The following is a 19683-nucleotide window of genomic DNA, read 5'->3' as shown; positions in this document are numbered from 1 at the left end:
GGATACAGTTCTGCTCAACACCACGAGGCCCGCAGCACTGAACGAGCTCACACATCAGAGAGCGAGCGAGAGACAGAGCGAGAGAGAGAGGGAGAGGAAGAGAGAGAGAGAGACCTGAAACATGGGCATCCTGCCACATTCAAAATAATTAAGCATTATACAGTACAACAGATTATTTCATAGATTGTTTTTCCTTTCCTTTGCTTTACACAGTAGACATTTTCATGCACTTTAGCACTTTTAGAGATGACTCTAATTTGTAATATGAAGAAAGAATTGGTAAACATGATGCTCTTAATAATTCAAACTAAACATGATGACATTTCAGTACTGAACAGCAAATTTTTTCCCTAAAAAATATCATAACTGTTGCATCAGCCGGGTCTCAATAGAACCACTGATCCGCTTGAAAGTCCAGATAGGGAGCCGGTCAGGGTTGAATGGATGGGTCGTTACCAAGACTTTCACCAGAGATGAGGGTTCTAATCCTGTGTAAAGCTTACACAACATGGTGAGAAGCAAGAACTTATTTGCAAGACCGTGATCTTTTACTTAACCAAGTAGTTTAAGTGTAACTAAAAGTTTATATTTGGTAATATTGATCATTGCTAACCGGACTATGTCAAGAAACTGTGTTGTTTCAGTGGCAGACGAGGCCAGACGTGACAGTTTGGGGGATTGTTGGTTTCAGAGCTTTGGTTGAGGTCATATTCTAACTTTAAAAACAAAAAGCAACGTGTTACAGTAATGTTTTTGTTTTAGAGGTAACAGAGAGGTAACAGAGTATTATAATGTGTTATTGATAATATTTCACTAAGGTATTACTACAGTGTTTGATATGACCAAGCCTAAGATTAAAAATATTTATTCCTTGACCCTTGTCCCCCTCCTGCCTGTTCATCCCTGCATCTGAGCCACTTGTTTATTTTAAAAGATCTGACCTATTTAATTGTTTGCTATAGGATAATTCGGCATGTTGTTAACAGGAATATTAGTCATATTGGGTTGGCTAATGACGGATCGGTTTTTCAATTGCTGAATCGCTTTCTGTCAAACAACGTATTCACGACAATATCACTGTGCCAGGCTTCTCACCATCATGTTGTAACTCCAGAAAAGGTCATGTTGTGTAAAGTGAGTATTCACAGGCGCGGTGGTTAGCACTGTTCATCACAACAGGGGCGTCAGGATTTGAATCTCAGCCCTGAACACACGCAGGCTTACTGACAAAATGCCCATAGCTGTGAATGTATACGTCATCTTTTCACACTGTGCATCACCATTTGTATACTTGGGATAGTCTCCTGCCCCCTCATGACACTGAGAGGTAATAAGTAGGCATTGAAAATGAGTTTATGAATGATAACTGCAGATGATGGAGTACTTATTTAAGATCCACTTTTGTGGTTTTGGCAGGGCTCGAAGGTTGCTGAGGGGGGCTGTCCATCCGGTCACTGGCTGACTGACAGTTACATTTCCAAAGATGCAAACCACTATTCCCTCTGCTGGCATCTACAGATGGAACATTTCTATTTACTTCAAGCTTGTATCACCTCATTTCCAGCTGTGAGGGAACTAAATATCAAAGTGTTATAACCAGATTAGATGTACAAATGTAGTGAAGCTCGGTATTTGCAAATCAAACAAATAAATACAAGCCATGTAACAGAGACCAGTGCCTGAATATGTGATGAGAGAACGCGGAGACAATGCAGACCACCTGCAGAGGACATTAACGTTGTGTTTCACGTTCTGATTCAGATAGCTCGCCTTTAAGCCTTTGTGCATTTTCTTCTCATCTGCAAACACATAACTATATGCACACACACAAGCGCCCACAGACAAGCAGTGTTATAGTTGAGTGAAAGGAGGATATTGCCCTATTTCTTTATTGTGGTAAAGTTTAATAAGAAAGGGAGAAATCCCCCAGCAACCAAAATATGAGATGGAATGGGTTTCCTTCATCCAAACAAGTGACAGCATAATCTCATTCAGGATGATGGCAGCGAACCTTTGTTTCCGTCATACGTCGCAATAAACACCCACCCTCTGGGTACGGCAGTGACATCCACACGCAGGAGAAAAGAAATTAGGAATTATACTGATGAGAAGCGATAAGACAGAGGAGGGAGAAAACAGAGGTGGAGGTGGGAATGAAAAACCATCAGAGAAAATACTGCCACGACAGATTAAATGCTACTAAACATGAGAAAGGAGATGGGGAGGGTGAATGCTGAAAAGCATGGCGACCAAGGCCAAACTCAGGAGTCAGCTCAGCAATGGATGTGTCATTTCCAGCAAGATACATGTGTCAGAGCAGGAACAACATGTCAGGTCCCAGCAAACATTCTGATGTTGAATAGCCTCACTATGAATCTGAAGTCTGTCACTACAGAATTCGGTGAAGCTAAGATACAAACAACAACATCAATCACGAGCATCGGACGCTCCGGCCTTTCTTTTCACGACAAAAGGAGCTGGTAGCATTATGCCCAAAATATGTCAAACATCAGTTTGTATCATCACACACTGTAACTGACAGGAAACATGAGAATCCACTTTAAAATGTGTTCATTTTTATGATTTGTTGTTGTTGTTGTTGTTGTTGTGTGAGTAACATAAATGGACTGTAATAAGGATTGTTCATACAACGCTGTGTTTCAAAACAACAGAAGTTACACATCACCTTTGACCTTCCCAATGTAAGTCCATAACAAAAGAGCAGGACAGATCACAACCTGAACTGAAACCTTCAGCCTTCAGCTAGAAATTTTTTAAATTGTGATTAAAAAAGCAGTAAGAGCAACTACAATAGCAAGGACCCAGAAACCAAGCGCCTCCTCAAGTAATCATAAAATACCAGCAAAGACAGAAAGAAAGAAAGATCAAAACTTTAATTCCTAGGTTTAGCCATCATACTAAGTTTATGCTAAGCTAACAGAATCAGCAGTAAATGAAGGAGGAGTAAAGAAAGAAGGGATATCACATGACAACACTGCTTGTATACAGCAGGTTCCTTACCTAGGACGCCCAGCCGGTAGTTGACAGTTATGACAATCACATTCCCATAGCTGGCCAGGATGCTGCCGTCGAACATATTCCCAGTTCCTTCCATGTACGAGCCCCCGTGGATGAAAACCATCACCGGCTTGGGGCTTCCACTCTCCCTAATGTCTGGAGGAGAGGGGAGGAGGAGGAGAAGGAGGAGGAGGAGGTGGAGAAGGCAGAAGGACTGATTAGATGACAGATTGAAGGTGACAGCCAGAGATGCAATTTCAATACTTTAGTGGGCTTTGGCCACCTCTTTAATTTGAATTTTCTTTTTCTTTTTCTTTTTTTCTGAGTCATCTTGGCACACTGGCTTTTTAACATGGAGACCTTGTTAGTTGGAGGCGTCAAACCAATCATTTTCCTACATGTAGGCCGTGACATGTTTGAGGTGATTGGAAAAATGCTGTTTTATTTATTTATTAAGCTATTCTAAATTCCATATAGGTGTTAATAAAACAGGATATTTAATGTGGCGAGTTTTAATTTTCCTCCGGGCGATGGACTGTCAACATGCAAGAGTGGCAATCTAAACTGTCAGACTGTGTTGAGGTATAAAAAAAGAAAAACTTGGGTGATTAATCTGGAAGAAAATCTAATATAAAATGGCATTTTGAGCTTGACAATTTTATGAAAAAGCACCGCTTTATTGAAACTTTAATATAAATTCAGGTTAGCACTTCACAGTTGTTTAGCTGGAGGGGAATGTTTCCCTTGATTTTGTGAATATAAATGCATGCGAGAACTCACTGGCAGCAGAGGAAATTAAAGTGAACTAAATGGGGACACTCGTCGTTTTAAATCATTGAAAGGGGTTTTTGTTAATGTGAAGGACATGATGTTGACTCAGCTTTGAAATTACTGCTTAATCATCTTCATAATTACAGTGTAATAAGACAATAGCTAAACAAAATATGCAGCAAACGATTGCTTCGTCGTACTGAAATTACTGATACTGCAACAAAGCAGGAGGTGTGTTTCTATTAGCGAGGAAATATTCCTTTAAATGTGCAGTTGCTTCTGTTAAAATGAGGTCAAGGTAAGGAGAACGGTGAGCCTGCTGTCGGGAGCAGGATTGGCTGTATTAAAATGTGTTACATCTGGCTGATTAGAGCGGAAGAAAGAGGGGCCGTATTGTAAAGCGTTAGCCCTTGACGCGCTTGTAATATGGGCTGGATTGTGAGCAAAAAGGATGAGAAGACTTGGAGAGATCTAACAACTTGCTGCAGCCCACGTTCAAAACAAGGTTTTCGCTTTCATCTTCCGTATCCCAGAGATGAAGCTTTTCATCTCGCTTGCTAACTATCGCCATCAGTACATGCTGCAGCACATATCGTTTATCCCGCTGATGCCTTACCACTGAGGGACTCGGGTCCAGAGAGAGATCAGTGAGTCTACGCGGAATTAAAAATTAACCAAGCAAGAAAATAGAAAAGCGTTACCTCCGAGACAAGAGAGTAAAAAGGAAAAAAAAAAAGGGCTTCAATTGTGCGGGGAAGGTCGAGAGGCAGAACGATAGTGTTTGTGTCTGAAAGTTTTCCCACAGTGTGTTTAAAGTACTCACTATGCAGGGGTAGACGAAATAATGTAAACACCTCAGGGAAGAAGTTCAACTCTGAGGGAACTTAATCACAGGAACAAACACTGCCATGAAGATGGCTTGATTATGCTTTTAAATTGGGCCCCTTGAAGTACTCGACTGTGAATAATGTACATCAGTGTGATTATTAAACTGGAGTCTTGACTTATTTTATTAAAGTACTGTAATAGGACAGTGAATTTTCGGCGGGTTTACCTTCCTTATGTGTGAGCAAAGGTGAAAATAAGATTCATCATTGAGGAAAGAGGACGTTATGCAGCCGACATTGGAGGAGGAACTGAATATTAACTTGCGTCTGCATATTGGACATCTGCAGCAATTGTTTTCCCCCAACAGAGACTATAAAATAGACACAGCTTTAGAAAAAAAAAAAAAAACTCAATTGGGAAAATGAAATGGGGTAAAAGAAAAGTAAAATCTGGGCACATGTAGGTGAAACGCCGCCTCCTCATGTTTGTGTCCGTGCGTGCGTTATGTTTGTCCTTTCCTTCGCTTGTCTCTCGGTGCAGAGCTCATTACATCACTTCTATCATTCTCTGTCCTTTGTAGTGTTTTTGTTTTTTGTCTCGTGGTTCTCCGGCTCCCTCTGTCGCAGCAGGCAGCGGCCACAGTGTAGCGGCACATCATAACTCTCCTCTGGAAGCCTTCCAGAAACTTCTGACAAAGAAGGTCAGGGGATTATGGCACGAGTGTGTGTGTGTGTGTGTGTGTGTGTGTGGACATCACAGTGAGGATATGTGTGTGGCATGACAAAGGGATAGGAGGAGGGGAGACAAAAGGTGCAGATGATGATAATGAACAATAATGGTGATGCCGATGACAATTATAATTATGTTTATTACATCTGTAATGTGATGATGCTGGTGGCGATGTGATAGTGATGTCAGCAGTCATGGTGACAGACATGACAGCGGCGTGGCGACGATGGGAACTGACAGTCTTGATGATAATGTTGACAACAGTCATGGGGATGGCGATATCAATAACAATGATGGGAATGATAAACATGACAGTGATGATGATTCTGGTTATAATAATACATTCAGCCATTACAGCGATGATAACGGAGACAATGATGGGAACAACCACGAGGACGACGCTTTGGATGATAGTAACGGCCTTGTTGATTGATGATGATGATGATGATGATACTTATTGAAATGATATACGTGTTAGTATAATATGGTCAGCTATACAGCAACAACTGTGTAGACGTCTACGACAACAGTGACATGATGATGATGATGATGACAATGCTCGTTAAACACATTGCTGTTGACCATTTCAGTGATTATAATGGTAGCAGCCTTGATGATGATGATGATAAGCACCATGTTTGATAATGTTGACAATAGTGTTATGATTACTATTACTACTACTATTACTATTATAAGTGATGGCGGCAGACACCATGGTGATGTAACGTTGATACTAGTGATGAGGAAAGCCGTGATAGTTACGCCGATGATGCAACCGTAAGCATGACAGTTATTTTCATGTGTATGTTGGAAGCTACGATGATCGTAGCAGCTATGATGTTGGTAACATGATGATGGTGATATTAAATCCCAGATTGCAGATCATAACAAGATTGTATAACATTGTCCAAAGACAATATGTTTAATCTTCTACCTCACTCACTTATTTTGGTAAATGTATGCTCGCTACGCTTTTGATGCAACATGTCTCAAACAAGGTGGGACATGGGCAACAGTACACCTGTGCAGCACATTCCACAGGTGAACAGGTTCATTGATAACACTTCATGAATCTGTTGTTGTTAAACAGCTCGTTTGGAAATATTTGCATCTGGTTTTAGTTGCATTTAACAGAGCGTCACAACTTTTGGGGATTTTATGTTTGTGCCATTTTTATGTTAAGAAAACCTAATATTGATGATTTATCATGTCCGTACACACATTGTCGAAGTTATATGAAATGAAAACGGTTTCCTGTATGATCATAATATGTGCTCTCTGGTGTTACATGAATATATTAACTCCTGATGAGGTGAGATACCTCCAGCGCTGCTGTTTCATTGGCCTCTTTTTGTTCAGCCCTGAAGGTCAGCGGTAATGAGGTGAGGTTAGGATAAAATTGTCTTGGCAGAGTTTGAGAATTTGATGGATTTACCTGAATTTACCTGGATTTACTGGCTGAAACAAGTCCCAGTGTATATTGAACACGCCGTGCCTTGAGGTTTTAGGTTTATGCAATCCAGCTTGCTCTCAGTTTGATTTCCTGGCAACCTCCATTGGCTGCCAACGCAAGACCCAGTGCCAAAAAAATCCTCTAAATTCCAGTCTCTCCCTTCATTCCCCTAACTTATCAATTAATCCTCGTTCGGCTGATTGCAAATTTAATCTCTTTCCATCGTCCTCTTGCGTGAAGTAAGGTTACAGTATATCTGAGGTGATTACGGTAGCATCTAACATTTACATGCTTATTTTAAATATCAATGTGTCCTGTGTCCGCTGTGTTAGTTGTAAACTAACTTTAAACGCTTTCAGTTTCCTGTAAAGTTGTTTGCAAACAGGCAAGAACATCCAACTGTCCTCCAGGGTTTTTATTTATTTTTTTATTTTTTTCCTCACAGCAGGCAGCGAGATTAAAGCTTGCTTTGAGAAGAGCCAAAATGAGATGCAATCTTGTAGTGATCCGACCATTCAATCTTCCCGGGGATGAGTGTGGGTGAGGGAGAATTTGTCAGAGTATGGGTGCCATGCCAACATGGAGTAGATCATTGCTTCCTTGAGGATGAGGTTATGATCAAAGAGATTCAGGTGCTTTAGATTTTCTCTGAGCAAACCCTGAGAGATGCCCCCGGGCTGTTGCAACAACCTCGGTATCCTCTCCGTCTGCCGGTGTAGAGGACTTATCAAACCAACGGCAGACACAAGAAGCAGAGGTGTTTTTTTTATCCTGGCTTCAGCCTTTTTGCTGCAGGGAGCAAAGCCATGGGGACTTTCAGAAAAAAGCAACAGGAAAAAAAAATTAGGCCCGGTGGTGAAGACCAATTCAAAAGCTTCCGGGGGGAAATGCTCCTGTGTAGTCAGTTCAACTGTACTGATGAAACTCATTAGAGCCACTCGCATGTGTAGAATGACATGAATACTAACATGGACTGACATGCATGATGGCATATTTACTGTACCTCTGCCATATGCAAGGGAATATTTGCTTTGCATAATAATTTGCAAATAGGGGTTGATATTCTCAGGAAAATAAATCTGAGCCGAACTAATACATTGTTTTATCATATTATCAGATAATACATATGTATGTTTCAGCTGTGATGCTCTTGGACGAAGAATGAAAAGCTTGGTAAATCATTTCTGATGCTTAAACGGCCAATGTTTATGCTCAGCTGCTGACAAGTGACCTCTTGCAAATTGGAGGGTAATTACTGTCTTTTCATACGGCTGATCATGTTCATGGAGTTCATGATTACCCGCTCTTCAATTTGTAAATGGTGTTCACGTCATAATTCAACTCAGGCGTACAGCTAGAGGAGCTCCGGTTTAAAATACAGAAACACACACGTATATATGCCTCTCATCAGTAAAAGTCAGGTAATGAAACCCACATTTAAATGTCCCATATTGTCCTCCTGTTAAGGTTCATATATCTATTTGGGGTGTCTGAAAGAAAATGTTAACATGCTAATACCGAGAAAAACAGTATTTTGTATTTTGCTGCAGCACCTTTATTCTTTCTCTGTGTGAACAAGCTTGATTCTCTGATTGGTCAGCTCTCACAGGTCTGAGCAGAAATCCTAAACCGTGTTTCCGCATCAGCTCTGCTGGTGGTTTGCAGCCACACATCTGAGGGTGGCGACTGTTTAGCAGCAACATCACAGCCTTACAGAAGTCCTGACAGCTCGATCAAAGGCACAGTTTATGAATACATAGTATGTGCATTTCTCCAGGGATTAAGTATTTTGATACATTCAGTGTATTTACATTTATAGTGCCGGGACATGAATTATATGTACAAAATGGGGCCTTTAACACTGCACATTTTTCACTTGTATCTCTTAAACAAAACTAATTTCTTGAGTTGTCTGAACACTGTAAACCCTTTTTTTTCCTCTGTTGAGTTGAAGGTGGGTTACCCTGAGATTCAAAGTCATAGTTTTGCTAAATGACTCAGGCAGGAGGTCCGAATGGATGGTCGGTTCAACACAGTGTTTGATTTTGACACTGGAAACTAGCTGTCAGCATCGACATCTTTTTACCACAACTGTGATGCTTTCTTTCAGCTTCCTATACATGACTAAAAATAACCATACTGTTGAGGTTGCATGTCTGAAAATCAGCATAATTTTGGGACATATGGGTCATTTTATTTTTTTTTGTTTTAGGGTTACGTATGAGGGCTTGTTGGTTGCATGTTGGGACGAAGTGAAGAAAAGGTTCTCCATGATTGCTGCGCTGTTAATGCAGTTTACTCAACTTACTGTTAACTCGATTTGCGAGATAAGGAATCAGTCTACTCACCACAATAAAATGCTGGCAGTGGATATGTTCAAATTTGTCATGTCGATAAGGATTGCAATAACTGTCACGGTTTTGTTAGATTTTCTTTGACTTTGTCATCACAGGCAAATGAGATCCTTTCGTGTTGTTTTAAAAATATATACATTATTGCATTTTCCTTTGTACAATGGCAAAAAGTATGGTGATAACGGAAGATTCACTTTTACTTCCTTTATGTGATGTCAGGCAGCCTCAGCTGTTGGATTGACTCCTGAAATGACACAGTTGGAGCCTCTGGGTGAGCTCAATGCAACAAAGGTAACACATTCCCCTGTTGATCTTTTATCATCCTTTCTCCAGCTCCAGGATTGTCCTTATGCTGTCAGCAGAAATCTATATCCTTGTGCCCTCCACACTCAAAGTAATATATCCATAGTGTATAGGAGGATTAATATCTCACAGGTATTGCTATATAACAATTTATATATGGTACCAGGGGCCCTATAAGAGCCTTGTAGACACCGCAGTTCATGACATCTCCACTTCTGTATACCGACTCTTAACCGCTACGGCAATGTTCGCTGTAAAAAAAAAAAGAAAAAAGAGAAAGAAAAAAAAAGAATAGAGCGTCTCACAAATCCTCAGCTCTCAGGGACTTTCCTGTTTACATCTCTATTCCCAGCACAAAAGGATTACAAAAACACCAGCTTTACTGAGTATAAAGAGATTGTAAAATCCAAGATTTGCTGCGTGGGAGGGGTGACGAGGATGGGGGATGTCCTCACTGAGTTTGCATCCACTAGGCGACACGTGGTCAAAGGTTAAGAGCATCAGGAATCGCTGGCTGGGGGTGGGAGGGGGGTTCCCGAGCTAATCAGAGTCGGCTCGGATCGGGCAACGCATGGTGTGACTGTGTGTGTGCGTGTGTGTGTGTGAGAGAGTGTGTGTGTTCTCGAGCATATTTTTCTCTATATTAAACTGGATTAGTCGTCTGCCCCGCATCCCTTTATCGAGATAATGCTTGGAGCTCGCTGGGATTTCATTGAATGGATCTGTGCGACTCCCTCTAATCTTATTGGTTTGTGAGTGTCTGTGTGTGTGTGTGTGTGTGTGTGTGTGTGTGTGTGTGTGTGTGAATTCTCAGAAAAACAGCGTGATGGCATAGATCAAAGGCATCGGGAGGGTTGTGAGTCTTATTTGGATGTAATTGCTGTTTACTTCGTCACATTATACAGTAGAGGTGCCTTATTAAGACTCTCTGCCTGTCATTAAAGTTGCACTGCAGCAGCCTTAAGGGGATACGACTCTATCGCAGGGTTTTTATCAAGGACATTTTATTCCTAATATGACTTTTCAAAGGGGGCTGCTTGTTTATGGCAACCAAGCAAAGGTTTGTCTTTTTGTTTTATTGAAAGTAATGGATTTCGCAGCACACCGTCTCAGCTTTCAAACAACACTTAATTTAAATATCAGGAAGAGCAATTGCAATGTTTCAGTCCTATAGCCTGTGTGGGGTATTCACTGGATCCCTTAAGTATTCCTTTTCATCAGTGTACTCCCAATACTCATATAGGATGAATTGCCTTTAAAGCATCAACAGCATGCGGGAGATGTTTTTTTTTTTCTTTTTTTATTGCATTTCTACACACCTCAGTGCTGCCATGTGATTTAGTTTCCAACCTTTGTGAGTTTGACTGAATCAGGCCACTGATGTATGAGGTAACTAGCATGTCTTGCATGTGTGTATGTGGTTAAATACTGTGCTGCACAGTGCCAATACGCTGAGGCGGTATGGAGTCTCTTTGCTGGTATGGGATCCATTCCCTTACACTTGCACAATATTTCTGAGTGATCGCTTTAATCACACTGGAGATTACTTTTCAATTGGAAACTGTGGGCGGTGCAAGAGATCTTTGCGAGGCTTTAGCACAGATTGGAGTTTGAGTAAGGATAAGGTACATAAACATAATAGAAACATTTCTCAGAGGCTCGACTGACGGAAGTAGAAGCAACTGTAACAGCTGAGTTAGACCTCAGTGGGAAGAAGCGAGAGAGATGGAGCTCAGTGCTCAGTGGTTAAAATTGTTGGTTAAAGGCAAACGCATCAAATACTTACCTACCATGCAATTGTGAAGCTGTTGTACTCAACTTTACTGTTATTTATAATTACAGCACACTACTTTATACTTGTAATACTCTATACGTAAAATAACAAAAGAAAATGACTTCAACATTTATTTGACATCTATTGTTGCGTGTCACTCTACAGAGAGCAAATAATCACCTTTTACAATTCAATACGGTGATATATACGTATTGAATGAGCTAAATGTATATAAAGTACATATACCATTTAAATGCATGTTGATGCAAGCGATAATAAAAAACTCAACATTTTCAGAGCTTACAGTGACAGCTATTTCACTAATGACAAACGACAACATTATTTATTTAGCATTATTTATTGTAAATCTGCTATTGGTTAGTAAAAACTGTGTAGATCAACTATAAACATTATTTGGATGGTCATTATAAAGTTGCAAATGATTTATAAACCTTTACAATTGCTCAATAATTGTGTTTTATACAGCATTTTAATTGTTCTCCGTATATTAATGATGGTTATTATAAAATATTACCAAGATATTGTTTTTATTATTATTATTATTATTATTATTATTAAAATACAACTATTAACGACTATTTCAGGTGATATTAATACATCTTTGAGGTCTTACATGGAAATGGAAGAGGGTTATTCTGCATAATGAGTACTTACATGTGATCCTTTAAATGCATTTTACTGATAATATTTTTATATATTTTATTTCTCCAATAGAGTTTTGGATGCAGAGATTATACATTTACATTCTACTGTTTGGTATTCCTCACTTCACTTCAGTAATAAGACGGAATGAATGGGATAAATTAACCATATTTTTTATTCATTTACCTTTTACGTATCGGATAATCATGTTGCTGGGAGGGAAAGAGACTAAATGCTCAGCTACATACATTTACAGGCTTGTGTATACTACATGTTACTTTCATGGTCAGACATTATTAAAATGGGTCCATCTGCTCTGTTCTCTTACCATCAGTCTGTTACTCACAGAAACTTCTGTGGAAATTGAACTCAGCCAATAGGATTCTTTGTGCCTCGTCTGTTTGCGCTTGCAAATTTTAAATGACAATCTGCTGTGCAAGCAGTCCTCGGAATTTGGGATTCATGGTACTGACAGAAGCCACATGAGTGGGTCATCAAAATGATCATGCAATAGAAACAAGGTATTTATGTGCTTTTTTGATTGTGTGCTCTGCACAATGTATTACACATGGAGAGCCCAGATGATCAATTAAAAGCATAATGACTTTAATGGCACTTGAAATCAGCTCCACCCAAACGCTTGCTCATTTTATTTTTGCCAAGTCTGTCATATCAGCTCGCCAATCCACATTTTATGTAACTACAATACCCCTAATTTGGCAGCTTGGGAGTTAGAATCAGAATTTAACAGACACTGCAGGAGGTTGACCAGAAAGTTAGCTTCACATACTGGTGTGCAGTAAATTAGCCCTGACTTTGCCCTGTAGGAGAGGAAACCATGCCAGGAGAGATAACAACCCACATGTCTGTGCAGTAACAATGACCGAGAGAGAAGCTTCCCCTGTGTTTTGTTTTACTTTGTTGTCACGGACTCTTCATGTACTTAGGTTGTTGGTTTGACGCCCAAATTGTGAACAGGGTCAAGTGTTAGTACAGGTGCAAGCCAGTTAGCCAGTAGTAGATCTTTAGAACATGATTTGATTTTTTTCTTCTTTTTTAAAATTTATTTTTTTTAAAACGAGACGAATTAAAAGAAAAACATGCAAAATGTGTTAAGAGCTGGCTGAGGGGTTAATAGTTATCTGATCTGTTGGTGGGATGCAACATAGAAAAGGAAAGAAAAGGTAAAGGAAACAGCAAATCCAAGCAGAGAATCTACATTACAGTATTAATATCAAAGAATGGTGGTAGACATGTAAACTTTAGACATCAAGCTGAAAAGGACAAAACACATCCAGCCCAAAAAGAGAGTTTACGAGTAAAGAGCAAAAAGAAAATGTCCATCACTTTCAAAAAAAGGACAAGAAATGTAAGAAAATCAAAGAAGATAAAAATTGGAGGAGAAAGGGTAAGTTTGGATTCCCTTGTCATGCAAATCAGTTTGGCATCGGGGGTAAAAAATACCTTCGTCGTCCGTGCGGTCATTATCACCTAAATCATCAGTGTGTTTCTTTGTAAGGGGACCTATAGGACCAAGAAGGAGAAGATGGAGGAAAACAGGGTGATCAAGAACACACACAGCTTTCAAAAGATGCTCTCAAAAGATAAGAAAGTACGTCAACAATTACTGTTTCTGCAGCCCCTTTTTTTGAAAAATCTTCACACTGAGAAGGACACCGGGCAAACAACACCACAGTGTCCACTTCACAAGTTTACAGTAGAAATTTACTGTGGTTGAGTTCAGTTAAGAAAGCTAAGGAGCAAGAAAAGAGGGACTTTAAAAAAAAGAGGCGAAAAAATATTAGATCTCTCTGTCGAAGATGAAGACTTAACTGAGGATGAACCTCTTAGGATCAAAAGACATAAACCTCTTTGAATCAGTGCGTACAGTAGCATCAATTATACATATCAAAGACACTATGTTAACATTTTGAAATGATCACTGTAGCAGAGAAAAAAAGGCTGACGCTGTAAAGGAAGCAGCATGTTAGGAGCAGAGCACTTAACAGAAGCATGTGACAAACTCCCCCTGTTATGTGTTGACATGCACATACTGCACAACTGACGGATCGATTCCAATCATACGTACAGTGAACATCACTGTCTAATGATGGAAAGGGAATGAAGGAATAGTTCAACATTTTAGAAAACATGTTTGTTAGCTTTCCCGGAGAAAAATATCATTCTTGTGTGTGCATGGTAAATATAGGGCTACTGCTAGTTAGCTTAGCTTAGCTTAGCTTAGCTTAACTTAGCGTACAAACTGGAAAGAGGGAAAACAGCTAGCCAATGACAAGAAGTCACTTCACCCAAGATATAATTTGTGATCTGAGTGCATTTCCCAACATGTTAAACTACTTCTTCATCCACTATGATTTTCTTGTCAAGGCAAAAAATAACTGAACCAGAGACAGGTTAACAGCATTTAAGTACCTGTGTGGAATCGTTTGACAGGGGAAGTGGTCTCTGCTTCGTTATCAGAACTATCACAGTGACATTTTAATACAACTCCCGTCTACATCCGAAGACATAAACACATGCTAGCTTAATCAAAAGTAACAAAGACACACACACACACACACACACACATACACACACACACATATAACACACACGGATAGAGGTGCTACATACCAGATCTGAAACATGCAGTATTGGAGTAAAGATGAATGCTAGCAGGGTGCATGCTCCACACACACACACACACACACACACACACACACACATTTGCACAGCTATCCTTGTTAAGAGTTCCATTCATGTGTACGGCCTTACCATCACCTCAACCTCACCTCAATTCCTAGCTTACCCCTAAACTGAATCAGGACCTCAGAAATCACGTTTTGCCACATTAGAACTGGTCTTTGGTCGACATGAGGACTATGTGTCCTGTTTATGCCAGGAACAGTCCCCGATATGTAACACAAATATAAAAACAGACACACACACACACACATACGGCACACAGGGCTTCAACTGTCCATCTATTGATCTGCTGATGAGGACCTTTCCAATCCTGTTTTTCCTTTATGAGCTGCAGCACCAAAAAGCCACGAAATGTATGCAAATCTATTTCAATTCTTGATGTTGAAAAATAGCCCTGAAAAAGCACGAGTAAGCTACATGTCTGTTAGTGGAATAGAGAATAGGAGATGAATCACTTGAAAGGCTCAACGTACTCGAAGCCAGTAGAATCATGTTGATGAGTAATGATTCCTCTATCATCCACCATCCTGGTTTATTTCAAGACCAACCACTTCTCTCCGCTAACTTTACCAAGGAATCCGGCTCGCTGCGTATCACTCTGTCCTACAGCGGTCTCCCAGCTCTCTTTTGTGAATTTGACAAGCAAATTTGATAAGCAAGAGCTGACTTGTGCTTTCCATGTGCTGACTAAGCGCCAAGACACGAGAATCATTTCTTTCAAAACGTGGAACATCTAAGAAACAGTGGGCATCCGCTGCCTGAGGACGTGTAACCTGTTTATAGGGTATACTGAGACATCAGTTTCAAAGCAATACGTAAAGGCTGTTAATGGATATAAGACTCTGCTCGGATACTTAAACATACACCACAGATTAAAGATTTTTATTCTAATGTATTAAAAAACCTCAGCATCCAGATTCTACTTGATAGAAGAGAGAACATTTATAAATAGGATATGATACATGTATAAAATACATGGATGTAGTATTAAATTATATTGAATATGTGTCTTATCATAACAATAGTATTCTGTGTATGCCCTATTTGTTTCTGTATTACCTAATAATAATTAATTGACAAATCTTTTTTGTCAGACAATGTCGTTCCTTCAGTTTAAAACAGGAAAGGTCGTTCACAATAACATCATGCCAATTTAACAATTCTTGTTGAAACTTTATCGTGATTTATTTTAATGAAGTTCTCCTTTTCCTATCTATAATAAAATCTCTTGAAGAAACTTGTTTCATACTCTGCCAATGTTTGAATGCCTATATGTTGCTTTTTGACCTTTTGTCTTATTAAAATCAACTCAAAAGTAGCTCTGTGATGGCTCAAGGGAATATTGTATATTGTATATTTTGAATCACAGTGCTTCAGCATGACCTTAGAGCCTGTTCTTGATACTGCACACATAATGCATTTAATGCAAACTGAGGTGGGCTGGTTTTAAGAATGTCAAGAGACATGGCTCTGCTTACTAACAGTATGCAGAGTAGCACGAGGAGCCAAAACTACCTCCCTGAGGTTGGTAAGAGTAATCTCTCCGTGTTCACTTTGGTCAGAAATTCAACATGAGTTGACAGTGGTGTGGAGAGGATGTCTAACTCAAGCTTAAATCCCCAAAACTAGCATTTAGAGTTATTTGAAGAAGACAAATTAAAATCACATTTACCCTGGTGTTAAGGACTGCTACAAGAACAATTACTCCTATAACTATAACTATAACAATAACAATAGCAATAACAACGTTTGCATTCACACTGATGAACACTAACGTCCTGCATATGGTGACGCCAAGCACACACTTTACACCTCAGCTGTGTTGGCAGCTAGAAAAATGGATATTGATGACCTACAGAGAAACACCTTCCTCTTCAAAAGAACCCCAGGAGAGTGACGTTTTTAGAAAGAGAAATTCAAAGATGAGACGAGTTTGGAGAATCCGACACTCTGTTAAGAAGTTGTCATCTTTTGATGTCTAATTTTATTCATACTTTTGAACGAGAAGCCATCAAATATCCTGTCAGTCAAAGACGAAACAAACTTCTGAGACACGCTCAGCACCGAGGATTGTCGGACGGGATGTATGTAAAATGAATGGTTTATGTGCAATTTTCAGCCATAACTAACTTTATTTAGATTTTGTGTTGTATAATTAGTCTTTTCTGAACAGCCTTGGTCAGTTTATATACAAGAGGTGGGCTACAGTTAAAAACTGATATAAAAAGCATTGCTGCAACATTATCTTGTTGTGGATTCTGATTGGCTGTAAGTGTTTTGATCGTTCATTAAACCCCGTTAAAAATTATCCTGAGCAGCCCTTCATAACAACCCCTAAGTGGAGCGCAACATATTAAGGTAAAAGCTCATTCCCTTCTTTGTGCCCAAACAAAGACTTAAACACTTGATAGCCCCCTTAACTAAAATACTAACAACTAAAAGAATATTGGGTCGATACGCTGCAGCATTAAAAAGCCAGGACTGAAAAAGATTCAAAAAGAAATCCAGACTTTTGTCTTATTTACCAATCATCCCACGGGCAAGGCATTTCAAAAGTAAAAAATTCTCAAAACCATGAACATACTTTTATCCAAACACAGTAAACATATCTTATTCAACGCAATGTATTACATAATGAAAACACTTTGTAAAACACTGCCTTTGTGAAATAAACAGCCTACAAAGAAATAAAAAGTTTGGCGGAGTGATTGATGTGGCCGCTCGCTGGACTGCACATGTGCAGCTATTACAGTGGCATGTTGTTTGACTGAGGGTTAGTGGGGATCAGAGCAGACAAGACAGCTGCATGACAGCTCCTATCACACACACACACACACACACACACACACATACAGTGTGTAGTAAAAGAGTGAGAGACATCACACAGCAATCAGGTGTCAATTCTAAACTGCCCAGTGACAAGAAGGCCCCGACACTGACCTGGACGCCCACACCTGCCACTATGAGCATATGTGTGTGTGTGTGTGTGTGTGTGTGTGTGTCTGTGTGAGTGTGTGAGACACTGGTGAGGGCTCAGCTGGCATCAGCCCCGATCAGTGATTAGGAACCTGAGACTTTTTGATTTCATTCCATCCAACTGTGTGTCTGTCATCTCTCTGTACTTTTTATTTGTATCTTCTCTGCCTCACATTCTGCTTTAACATCTTTTATTTTTCATCACTCCATTCTTTTGTTTCCATCGCACTGACTTCCATCTGAATGTTCATGAAAATGTCAATATGATTTCACCCATCTCACCATCTTTATTTTCTAGCATTCTATGTATAGTATGTTGTGCATTATAAACATACCTAAAAGTTATTTGCGTAAGTACTCATAACTCCAGGCCCACTTTCGAGCACCTAATGGTCCTCATCGGTGGGTGAAATGGGCTGGAGTGTCATCCCGTTCACTCGGCTCGTATTGAACTTTGGTCATGTGATAACAGGTGGTCGAGAAGATGGTCACCTCTGTCTCTGGTTAAAGTTGGTCTGTGGTGTCAGATGTGAATGTGCTCTTTGATCGTTCTCTGGCCTTCCGCTGACACATGGTCGATGACTTTGAGACCTACTGTGAGAAGCTTTGGTCACACCATCTGTTTCAGATGCTCATTCAGGCTATTGTCGAGTAAAAAGCCAGTAAGATGTGTGATAATTATTTTCCAAGAGAAGGCTTTCGTACTGAAATTACTACAAGAACAAGACCATCAAAGTCTGTTGCTACTACTTTTTAGTGTTATTAAGGACACGGAGGATTCTGTTAATCAAATCTAATATCTCAAAGATACACCTAGTTCCCACATTTGATAACCAGAGTAATCTAATGCAATCTAATAAGACAGCTCTGCCATCACATCGTATTATATTAAACATCAGTTTCATCTTTTAAATCCTTTCTTTTATGAACTCATGCGCTGCTGTTTGCACTTTTCGTTTTGTTGTTCAACCCACAATTGTACTTAAAGCTTTAATATGATTTTAATTCCATCTCTGTTTGTTGGTCTTTTGACTTGTTTCTACTTTTGTGCATGTAAAGCACTTTGTAAACATTGTTTTTAGAAAAGTGAACACATAACATTATTATTATTGAGGTGTTAAAGTTCCATGGGTCATAAAAACCGTGTGCACACAACAGTAAGGTCAAAGCTCTATAAACTGTGACAATGATTAAAATGGACACTGGGTAAATGCTGGTAGTAGTCTTTTTGAAAGTAGTAGTAGTTAATTTCCTCTGGATTCAGAATGTGGCAGCAATCTGTTCGTTGAGAATCAAACTTTTTTCTAGTGAAGTAGCCCTTTTCCCAGACCTCTACATCTAGCTTGGTGAGTGCATTTTCAGCAAGAGGAGTGACTGGTACAGATTTGCTGTCCAAGCCTTGAAGAACCAACAACAGCACACGTAATCACTTTTTCCCCCTCTCTGTGATTTCTGTCCATCATTCATCACAGCCGATGTTACATTTTGACTTTCAGTCTATCAATCTATAATCGTCAATCTCTGTATTCCGTTGTCTTGTAAAGTTTGTTGTTTCCTCTCCATCTGCCTCCCTCTTCTACCATCAAACCTTCCTCTCTCTACCATCAGCATTGATTTGATACTGATGAAGAGGAGTTTCACGCTCTCTGACATTGCAACAATCCATGACTCAAAAAAAGCCAGCTGGGAATCAAGGATAACACCCGCACACACACACAGGCTCAACCCTCAGGCGTTCCCCCTCTCCTGGATGAGGTAATTATCACGAGGAGAGTCCATGCATCGATCGCACATTCAGCACAAGAGCTATCCATACATACATATTGCTCTCCGTACGCATTAGTCAAGGTCCGCACCGGCATAGAAACGCCACGGCTTAATCAATCACCAATGCACATTAAAAAAAGGGGATCTAACAGAGCGCACGGCTCAATGAGCCAAATAGGTAATCTACTACTGACCTTGGATAAAATCCCTACAGGCTGTAAACTATAAATACAGAATCCATCCCCCAAGGTAAAACTGGGAGTCTAATGCACTTCAGCAAAGCCTCTGATGAGAGGAATTAACAGAGGCTGTGAGCAGTGAGTAAGCACAGGAACACTCCT

At 39.8% G+C, this 19683-nt stretch overlaps 1 protein-coding gene across 4 annotated transcripts in view; it reads right to left on the bottom strand.

Moving 5' to 3' along the window:
• The window catches only part of nlgn1 (neuroligin 1), a 413423-nt gene that overhangs the window by 182673 nt on the left and 211067 nt on the right, over positions 1-19683 (bottom strand). For 3 of the 4 annotated variants that reach the window (XM_030433413.1, XM_030433412.1, XM_030433414.1), the window contains 2 exons: positions 13358-13417; positions 3022-3174 (listed from right to left, as the gene is read on the bottom strand). In XM_030433413.1, coding sequence (XP_030289273.1) covers positions 3022-3174; positions 13358-13417 — 213 coding nt within the window. The remainder of the gene's footprint in view (positions 1-3021; positions 3175-13357; positions 13418-19683) is intronic. The other variant, XM_030433415.1, reaches the window with a different exon arrangement.

The sequence above is a fragment of the Sparus aurata genome, chromosome 11 (genome assembly GCF_900880675.1).
Source record: "Sparus aurata chromosome 11, fSpaAur1.1, whole genome shotgun sequence".
Lineage (NCBI taxonomy): Eukaryota > Metazoa > Chordata > Actinopteri > Spariformes > Sparidae > Sparus > Sparus aurata.
The sequence above is the reverse complement of the archived record's forward strand: the minus strand, read 5'-3'. Positions and strand labels throughout refer to the sequence as shown.